Source organism: Dendronephthya gigantea, unplaced genomic scaffold (genome assembly GCF_004324835.1).
Source record: "Dendronephthya gigantea isolate DGI-Jeju-01 unplaced genomic scaffold, DenGig_1.0 000093F, whole genome shotgun sequence".
NCBI classification, from domain to species: domain Eukaryota; kingdom Metazoa; phylum Cnidaria; class Anthozoa; order Malacalcyonacea; family Nephtheidae; genus Dendronephthya; species Dendronephthya gigantea.
Genome location: NW_021163103.1, coordinates 666,778 through 677,158, shown reverse-complemented (window position 1 = coordinate 677,158; position 10,381 = coordinate 666,778). Strand labels below are relative to the sequence as shown.

The window sequence follows — 10,381 nt, the reverse complement described above, 5'->3', positions numbered from 1 at the left end:
TGTGCCAAGTTGAAGGGTTGTTTTGCTTTTGAGTCGGCATGACATCACATGTACTGTAGTCTATATACACAGGGAAAATAAACCAAAAAACTCCGTTGTATATTTTATCTCCGATTGTTTCTGTCAACAGAGTTCTGCTAATTTTTTCCTGAGCTGTAAAATTGCTGTGAAATTACAGCTTATCGATCGATAAAATTGGTGTAAAATAATTTTAAATGAGAAATGTAAACATGGTGGTTGTTCGACCGTGACTTTTCAATAATCCTTGTCACAAAAACATAGATTTTGCACCAAATATATATCGCCAAATTTTGCACAAATAAGAGGAAGAAAAATGAAATAAATTTTCAAGACTTGAAACGAAATAGCTTGGAAAAAACTGAATTTTTACCTGAGTTTGTGTCGGCCTTTTCCATATTTCCCCGACGAAAGCAGCCGAAAAAATTAATGAAAACATCACAAAAACGCCTCAAATGAAAGGCAAAACTCCCTCACCGGAAAACTATGATAACAACGATGAAACCGAACTTTAAAGGTATCGAAAAATATGTAAACCAAAGGCGAAAACCGGGATATAACTCGGCGGATAGCTTTGTACGGCAAAAAATACAAATATTGTGTTTTGCATAATAAGCCTCGCTTCCATGTTATGCGAAGGCGCGGTTACTAAGTTTCGCAATTGGTCTATAAATGTCAGTTTTATTGTTAGAGAGATAAAAGCATTAATGCTGAACCTTGCGAGGCGAAAGAATTGCCCTGACCCTGTGATACAATTTTACAATTGACTTGTTGTTACCTGGCTGCTAACTTGTTACGAATTACGTTTGCAGCTAACAAATAACAAACATATATTTGAATGTTATCACTGTCGAAGCTGAATGGACTCTTATGAACCGGTCCATGGTGTGTGATCTTGCGAAGCCTTTCAGCAAAATTAATAAACCACTGTGGCCCATTCTGTGTTATTGTGAATTATTCCTCGGTGTGGTTACAGAACCACTTCATTTCAAGCAGCAAATGATTTTCAACCTGTAGTTAATACTGAGTGCAGAACGGCAGAGTTATCAACCTTCGACCGCTTTCCTGAATGATTTTAACAAAACTGATCGCACGTTCCACTGCGGAATTTTGTGACAAAAGTGTGCTTCACTGTGAGCAATAAATAGAATTTCCATATATTTTAGAAGTTGACCACCATTTGCTGCCTCAATTAAACTAGAATTTTCTAAAATGATTCATATTCCGCCCCAGTTCCCGCAACTTTTTGGCGATCTTTCGTATCTTTGTGTCTACTCTTCTTTTTAGATTTATGTTTTTTCTCATCGGACTGTTCCATCTCACCGTTCGATTCTTTTGTCTTTGATTTCTTTTTGTGTTTATGTTTTGACCGATGTTTTCTCTTGAAGATCATAAAAAAAGCATGAATTAGCTATGAAAGGTTATTATGATATGAATAGAAGGATATTTAGTTAAACAACTTTAACAAAGGTGAACTTGAGTGGCCCTTAAAAACTACTAAATTAATTCTGGCTGCCGTGGTAATCTATCGAACCATGAAACACAATAATCTCCTTACATCTTCTACTTCTTTGGATTCTTTCTTCTCCGAGCGCTTCTTTTTCTTTTCTTCTAAAATGCGCAGAAGAAAATTTACAGTTCATGAAATATTTCTTAGCAGTGGTGAATAAACTGAGGGGTGTGTCGGAGGTGATAGGCCAGAGAGGGTGCAGGAGGGGGGCAAATTATAGGTGGAGTTCAAACTATTCAGGGAAATTAGTTAATTAAACAATTAATTTGTTAATTAATTAAGACAATTACCCTCGACATTACTTGAACTGTTGTCATCGTCTGCAACTACACGAAACGTAAAACAATTCCAATATTTGACTATTTGTTTCCACAAGATATGTTTTGTCAAAACTTTCATTTTACCTGATGTGTTTGCAGGCGACGTTAGTTGCATCGCTTCAAAAATATCTAATTCATTTTTACTTTGTTCTCCTTTTTTCCTGAAACAAAGATGTATCATTACTAATAAAACATTTTTCAATTGCGGGGCATTGCAGAGCGTGTGTTAATATTTCACCTGTATTAATCAAGCTTACCTTGATGGGGCGCTGATTTCCTGAAATTTTAAAAAGTAAAAAAAAAATTACACAGGATATGTATTCATTCTAAACTGTTCAGTAACTTCAGTTAGATACAGTTAAAGATTATCTCTTTTCTGGAAGGGAAAACTTGAAGTGTTCTCGTACAACCGCTTAATGTATAAATATTATAATTAACGAATAGACAAATAATAAGCAGTCACATCCTCAAGCATCCATCCATCTTACCCTTGGATCTGTACTTGGTGAATCCAACCAGGCATCCATAAAGTTGTTGTCTTCATCATTTAACATCACCTCATATTTGGTTTCTGATACCTACACGGATGAATAAATTACCTCTTCAAGCATGCGAGACTCAATAACGATCAAGTCAAAGGAAACAAGAAACGCAGACTGCTCACACGGCTTATCATCACAGGCTAGAAAACGTTTGTTGTTGTTTTTCAAATAGACTATAATACGGAATCCTATGGCGTTGTAACGGCAAAAATCTACTCTCACTGATGTTTCTTGCATGATAAACATACCAAAGGTTTGGCTGGTTCAGTTATTTCTTCTCTATTTTTACTTTCATCATCGCTGACGGGAGCTACGCCAGTTTCTTCTTCTTCTGACTCATCAGATGTTAATTCAATATCAACATCAAAACTTGTGTTTGGTTTTTCTGCTGTCTCGAGTACTTTTTGTTGAGTATCTGGAGTGTTATCCTCGTCTTCTGAGCTGATGTCTTGAAAACCTGCTACCATTGGGTTGGCATTTTTCTCACTGCAATTATGATATTAAAGTATTTGTATTAATCCATCCCTTGAATGATTGTACTAAAGATGAACCAACTAGGTTTATACACAATTCACATTAAACATTACAGAAGAAAAACTGCGAAGGAACAAGCAAGAAAAGTTTTCTTCAAAGCAAACATAATGAATTCAACCAACTGCTTACTTATCACTGTCACCGCTAGAATCACTTTCAGAACTGACAACATTTTTATTCTTGCTTCCTTTATCAGTCTCGTCCAAGAAACCAGAGTCTATCGTCTCATCTGGCACAAAATCATCGATACTTTTAGGTTGTTCAGCTGGCTTCTTGACGGATGCTTTGTTTGTCGTCACTGGGGGATTTTGTACCGGAGAAATGGATGATTTTGGTGGTGTTGACGGAGATGATTTCACATTAATATCTAAACGAGACACATACCAGGTAACATGAATAGTTCAGTCGTAAAAAAAAACAAATAAAAAACATAAAAAACAAACCTTGTTTTGGTTGTTTTTTGTCATTTGCTTTCTTCTCCATGTACGCCAGAAACCTGTAAAGACGAAAACTGTTCAATTTTTATACGTTAGGAACATTTCGAAATGAAAAACGACGATATACTTGTCATAATCTTGTTCTTCTGTATCCCGACGGAATGCCAGCTCTTCCAGAGTCGCCTGATAAGAAATAAGGGAGATCACATTTGTGAAGAAACTTAATTTGTTGAAATCAATTTTCAGAAAAGATTTGAACCTGCATATCTTCTTTGTTTGTTTCTAACTGCTTCTCCAGTGTTTCTCGCTGAATCGAAAATATTTGAAATCATTTAAAAACGACTGCAGCAAATGGGTAAGATGAGAGGGGAGGTGTTCATAATGGTATCATCGTATTAAGTTATTTTTTTACTTCAAAGTTGGTATCTCAATTATGAATGACGAATTTACGGTTAAAATGAAAAAAAAAATGACATACCTGAAGTTTTAGAAAAGGAATATTGAAAAATTTGTGAATAAATTTGAGTCCAAAACCATTCTTCATACTACACTCTCCATGTTGTAAAATAGCTGCGTCGCTGCCTCGATCATAATACTTGATAAATGAAAGTATCTCTTCTCGTTGAACTACTCTGTGTTCTTGCATATCAAGAAAGTTTGACTAGAAGATAGTGGAATACAATTATTATCATGAGGACAGTTCTACCTCACAGCTATTTCTTCAAATAGCTCATCATGAAGATTATAGTAATATCTATTTTACATCAAACTACAGGTGATGATATGTGCATTGCCGGCAGTTTTACTACATCTGGTCATTTTTATTACCAGATTCTGTCAAATGCACAAAGACAAACCCACCTGATTTTAATACCGAATTTATACCAGGAGGGGCAGTCAAACTAGATTCAAGAAGTTTTGGTTGAAAAATTTGCATATGTGGTTACAATGATTGCCGGTAATGAGAAAGTAACTATATTGATACAATCTTAATAAACAAGTGTTTCTCTTCGTTCAAAAAGTTAGAAAGCAAGTAGTTCTTCTTCATAATCACTGTAATAATCACTCCCTGTGTAAGTTGGGTTGTAACTTACCAAAATAAGAACAGGAATATGTAATGGAACCTTGGGTAACTCTCTTTCAATATACTTGAATGTCCTTAAAGAATACAGTCACATTTTATGTCTTACTCATCAAAAATTGCACTTTTAAATTATGGGTTTTTTTATCACAGTTTGACTGTTCTAAAATTCATAAAATAATAAATGATACCATTGTTTAGTGATATCCAAAATCATGACACAACCATGAGTGCCTTTGTAAACATCAAGAAACTCTGCATCAAGAACACCGGGGGAATGATCCTACAGGGTGGAGGTAAGGAAAGTGCTATGAGGGAAGAGGTACTTTAGGGGGGAGGTATGAGGAATGAGGTAGCATGACAGGGAGGAGGTAAAGAAAATGGTACTGTATGTCAGGGAAGAGGTAATGTGTGGGGGGGTTGTCACCTGTGAGGGATGAGGTAGTATGACAGGGAGGAGGTAAGGAAAGTGTTATGTCAGGGAAAAGGTACTTTGTGGGGGGAGTTGTGACCTGTCAGGGATGAGGTAGTTTGTTGGGAAAGAGGTGAGGAAAGTGTTATGTTATTAGAATGTATACTAATTGTGTACAGAACTTAACTACTTCGAAATATTTTGTAAAAATTAAACTTTGAAATGTAAACAAACCCTAGCACATGCACAAACCATTAATGTTCATCAACTTTTAAATTTTCTTACATCACTTGCTGAAGCATCATTAGCAAGTTTTAGACCATCTCCATCTGATTTCTTCTTCTTGCCTGAAAAAGTCATGATGACCAAATAAACTCTCACATAACGAAACCATTCTGTTCAGTTTGATCAAGGTGTAGGGCATTAGGTCATAGTAATGATCCTTTTGCTAGGGTTGATTAATCCTCCAGCCATTGCTGTAGCCTCAGCCTCGAATTTAGTATTCATTGTAAACAATCTGATTTTCAAGCTACCTTTGTCAACAACATCCCAGACTTCAACCTTCACAACATCATCAGCAACTAGAAATGATTAAAATCATAATTATGACAATAGCCAAAGACCAATGTACCTGAAATGTTTAATAAGGTTGGCAATAGAACAATATTTGATTCGATCATGTCAAAAAAGTGCACTGGATTAAGGTATTAGCTACTTACCTCTATAACTCCAATTTATGCTACAAACCTAAACAATGCAAAAAATAGAATTCTTTTTATATATTTCTAATAGCAGTTAATCTTGAGAAATTCGATCCTCTCACCTGTATTTCATTGGTAGGCATGTACTCTTCTCTAAATGCTTTGCCTTGAAATCTCCCTAGTAATGTACTTTTTCCAGTATTTCTATCACCTTTAATTACAATTTTCACTAGAAAAACAAAATATTATCTATACTGTATGTTTGTAGCCTCTTAACAGATTATATTTGCTTTTTCTGCTTATCTTGTATCTATAACAGTTGGTGAGATGAATACCATGTGTGCTGACAGAAAAAGTTACCACCACACAGTCACAGTATATGAGGCACATAAATGTTGTTGCCCCATTTATTCAGGCCTGTCAATGACATGCCACATGTTAATCAATTCTCAGGCCAAAAAGATACGAAATGGATTGTTTACTATCATTACTCTAGCAAGACCATTCTATGAATACTAGGGACATTTTATAAGGTTTATTTTGCAAAACTTATAGTGGTTGGTGCAGAAAGGATTTTTCAGTGGCTGAGAAATACAAGCAAACAAAACCCAAAAAGAATAGCCTGGAAAAATCAACCACATGTGTTTATAGTATATTTATATATTCATATTGTGTCTGCAGTACATTTAGAACTAACTTTATATAAAATAAATATAAAGTAAAAATCTTTATCACTTCATATTATAAACACACCATGCAAAGCTCACAATTTCAACGATAACCTATATACATATATAAACATGATAAAAACATACTATTATACTGAACCCCACGACCAAATTTTCTTTGCAATGACTGTCCCATTGAAGAAATTCCAGTGGGCATACTTGGGCGAGCTTTCGCGTCTTCATTCTTACGACCTAATTTCTTCAAAGCCGAGATCATTTTTAGATTTATTTAACCCTAATAGGGTCACGAGATGTTTATATACGAATCTTGTTTAAAAATCATCCTAAAATAATGTCAGTTTTTCAAATAATTGAAAACTAATGCAAGCTAATGCATATTTTCACCAGACCAGCGCTCGACCCAGTACCACACTGCCAAAAAGGCCCAAAACATTTTAACAGCTGAGTTCTGACCAACTGTGGTTCTGAGTTGCGTTTTCGAGCCAGTGTAAATCATTTTTTAATATTTTTTATCATAAAAAACATAAACCAATATTAAAAGTATAAGCTTCGTGTGAAGGCCATTTTGAATATCGTGATTTAATAAATGAATTTTGGCGCACGGCACTGGGATTTGGAGATATAAAATAAAAAGTCCTTGACAGCTAATGTATTGAATATCGAATCTCGACTGAAATTGACCAAATTCATGCTTTATTTTACTACATGGATGCTACTTCCAATCATTGCCTATAATTTGAACACTGATGTTTCTGCTATCAAAACTAGACACCGCAAGCAAATTTTGTTTTCAACAATATTTGGTGCGATTTTCAGGATTCCTTGACACATTTCTATTGCCAGGGATAGGGGGTAATAGACCCACCTCCCTGTTTTGACCTCTGACTCAGAGATTAGAGAATTTCCAGTTTACAAACACCACAGGTTTCCAGGTATTTTCGAAGTAACATTCGACGTACTAATAAGTGTTGAGAAGAGAAGAGCATAGCCAACCTGACGATGTAATCAATGATTTTTAAAAAAATAATAATTGTAAGAACTTAAAATTAAGATGAAAATAAAATTAAATAGAATTCAATTGACATAGCGGGAATTGTTAGGCTGGCTGACGCCACTGGTAATGAACAGACCACATGCAGTCCTGGGGCCGGTTGTATCAAGCCCGTTTAGCTTAAACGGTGGATAAGTCAAAATCAAATAACACTCTTACAACTCTCTTGAATGAGTCAATGTGAATATTATGCACTGAATATGTAGTTTTAAACAGTATCGTTGTATTAAGGTAAAAAACATTTAGTTTGCCTGTTAAATAAAACGATAGACTTGCTTTCTATTTTGAACTTATCCACCGTTTAAGCTAAACGGGCTTGATACAACCGGCCCCTGCATTTGATTTACTGCAGGATCAGCCGCAATCTTGCTCGTTTAGAAGATATAAACTTCTCTTGTAGTGACACTCGATCCCTACTATAGACATCTCGATGGGATAGTTCAAAAACTGATAGTGTTCAACGGTAGTTAGTCCAAATATAGTCAGCCAATCTCTGTTCCAGACGTTTGTCTCTTCAATCCAGAAAAGGAGCATGTAATAGTATGACAACAAGATGATATTATGATCTTCGTCTAAAAAATGTAAAACGTTCAAGTATGGAGGATGTTTTGGTAATCCGAATAACTTCCGTACGGTGGATGATTGTATGATGAGATGTGGTGTTTAAATTAAGGTATCAGACTTTTCCTGTTCCCCTTAAAAAACATATCCGAATAAACAATGTATAAGGGTTTGATTCATTTGTAGTTGAGATGAAATGATTTAGTACTATGTTGAAAAACAAATAACAAAGGCTGTCGCAATTTTAATAATCAGAACACTCGAGCTATTATTATTACTATCCATTATATTTTTTGACATAAATAGTGTTGTATTAATAAAACCTACCAGTAATGGTTTAGGTTATGTATCATAATTATTTTTGAATGTGATTTGTTTTCAAATATATATGAAACTCCTAGGTATTGATTAAGTGTTAATTTATAGGGATTATGAGTAAAAAGAAGCTATAAAATAATTAATAATGAATCTTTTATTAAATGATATGTGCATCAATTGAGCTGAGCCTTTTTTTAAGAACTTCAGGAGACACATGTATGAAGCAACTTCCAAAATGGGGAGATTTTTGCATGCACGTTCTTCTTACCAATTCTAGTTGAATTGAAGTCTAGTTCACAAATAAATTATATAATATAATTATATGAACTGAATCTTGGAATGTCATGTATTCATGCACGCACGCGGAACAATTTATATGCATGGAAAAACTGCCAAATTAATATATTATAAAAATCTACCAGAAAGATAATCGGATATTTGACTTCCATTCGGCATTTGTCTCCTTAAAACCAGGGCAACTTAACCTTGACATAATATGTGATATGAATAAGCTGTCCTCCTCTAGGTTTTTAATCTCCAGATTTTAATATTCTTCGGAACATTTCTTTTATAAATAAACATAAACTGTAAATCCACATCAGCAATACATCGACGTTTCGACAGAGGCTCATTTCCATCATCCGACTCTTTCATGTGTATTGATCTTGTTTCAATACATAAGTCATAAATCTTGTTTCAAAAGTAATAAAACGTTGATTATTTTAAAAAGTTCCATCCTTATTGAAAATTGCTTAAATTAAAAAGTTTTTGAATTGAATTTCATTTAAATTATTTTCAAGCTTAATTGAATTTTTTTTAATTTGAAGTGAGCATATGGTAATAACGTAAGCGTTCTCACGCGGAACATTGAGACAAGATGTTATATAAAGCCAGGCCGAATACAGTTTTCGACATTTGGTGTTTGGTATCCACGCCAGGCCAGAGGAAACACAACGTTGAAGTTAAACACGGATGAACTGAGAACATACTACAACTCGTTGTAAGAAATCAGAAAAGTAGTTGTTCCACATATTTTAAAAGTAGAACAGATTTCTATCAGAAGTCAGTTGAATAAAACGTTCAATAAATCCCTAGACCAACGTCATTTGAAAAATCTCCGACCGAGCAACATCAGCAAGATGGATGAAAAAGAGAGAGCATTTTTAGATAAAAAATTCAGACACCTGTTCAACTTTTACGACTATGATAAAAATGGTTATATTGAATGGAGCGATTTTGAAAAGAGAATCTCAGATGCAACCACTCATATAAAACAACGTTTAGAAAATCAAGAATTCTACGTTAGCACTTTTCGTTCCCTGCAAACACGGGCAGTTAGAAATTTCTTCAACGCGGTTTTGAAATACGCGGATAAGGACAGCGACTGTAAAATATCCGCCCAAGAATGGATTGATTTCTCCTACGATCTACGTGAAAAAATTTTAGAAGCCGGAGAGTTGCCGTCTTGGCTGAAAGACGTGGTTGGTGGTCTCTTTGCTTGTTGTGATATTAATAAGGACGGTTGTCTTGGTAACGACGGCCTAGAATTTCTTCCAGGAATCAGTGAAGATATGCAAGAGTACTGCTTTAACATTTTGACAAAAAATGGAGAGATTCCGCTCGATGAGAATTCCTATTTTCAATTAACCAAAGATTATTGCTGCAGCAATGATCCGAAGAACAAAAGTCGCTACTTATATGGGTTTTGTGATTAATATTAGGTCAGAATGATATACTCAAAACTTTCAACTTATTACGTATTTACGTTACTTCTGTCATGTAATGTTTAGATGAGATGAATTAAATTTCATATTCAAATGTCTCTTATTCTGATAAACGAATTATGCCACAATTTTTCCCCGTCAATGAATCATTTCACAACGAAATACGCAATGAATCATCTCAGTTACAACACGTTGAATCAAGATGATGATGATGTTGAATCATTTCATAACGCGTTAAATCATTTCACAACGCGTTGAATCATTTCACAACGCGTTGAATCATTTCACAACGCTTTGAATCATTTCACAAGTAAATCATAACGCGTTTAATCATTTTACAACACAATGAATCATCTCACAACGTGTTGAATCATTTCACAACACATTGAATCATCTCACAACGTGTTGAATCATCTCACAACGTGTTGAATCATTTCACAACACATTGAATCATTTCACAACGTGTTGAATCATTTCACAACA

The 10,381-nt window shown here is 34.7% G+C and overlaps 2 protein-coding genes across 3 annotated transcripts; one reads left to right on the top strand and one right to left on the bottom strand.

Annotated features, from left to right (window-relative positions):
* Positions 1–698: 698 nt before the first annotated feature.
* On the bottom strand, positions 699–7,400 carry LOC114533634 (rab-like protein 6). Of its 2 annotated transcripts, none has more exons than XM_028555205.1 (19): positions 6,371–7,400; positions 5,678–5,784; positions 5,574–5,601; positions 5,388–5,435; positions 5,140–5,201; positions 4,634–4,725; positions 4,456–4,519; positions 3,840–4,022; positions 3,621–3,668; positions 3,489–3,544; positions 3,368–3,420; positions 3,054–3,291; positions 2,639–2,876; positions 2,337–2,426; positions 2,106–2,125; positions 1,933–2,009; positions 1,819–1,854; positions 1,577–1,629; positions 699–1,399 (listed from the first exon to the last, which is right to left on the bottom strand). In XM_028555205.1, exons 1-19 carry the CDS (start codon positions 6,498–6,500, stop codon positions 1,226–1,228), a joined length of 1,797 nt encoding a protein of 598 aa, XP_028411006.1. In that variant the 5' UTR covers positions 6,501–7,400; the 3' UTR covers positions 699–1,225. The 2 variants fall into 2 exon arrangements, with proteins under 2 accessions (XP_028411006.1, XP_028411007.1); XM_028555206.1 differs by having other exon boundaries at positions 1,577–1,626.
* Positions 7,401–9,313: 1,913 nt separating this feature from the next.
* LOC114533588 (calexcitin-2-like) lies at positions 9,314–9,889 on the top strand. Its single transcript, XM_028555133.1, has one exon. It carries the CDS (start codon positions 9,314–9,316, stop codon positions 9,887–9,889), a length of 576 nt encoding a protein of 191 aa, XP_028410934.1.
* The last annotated feature ends 492 nt before the right edge of the window (positions 9,890–10,381 follow it).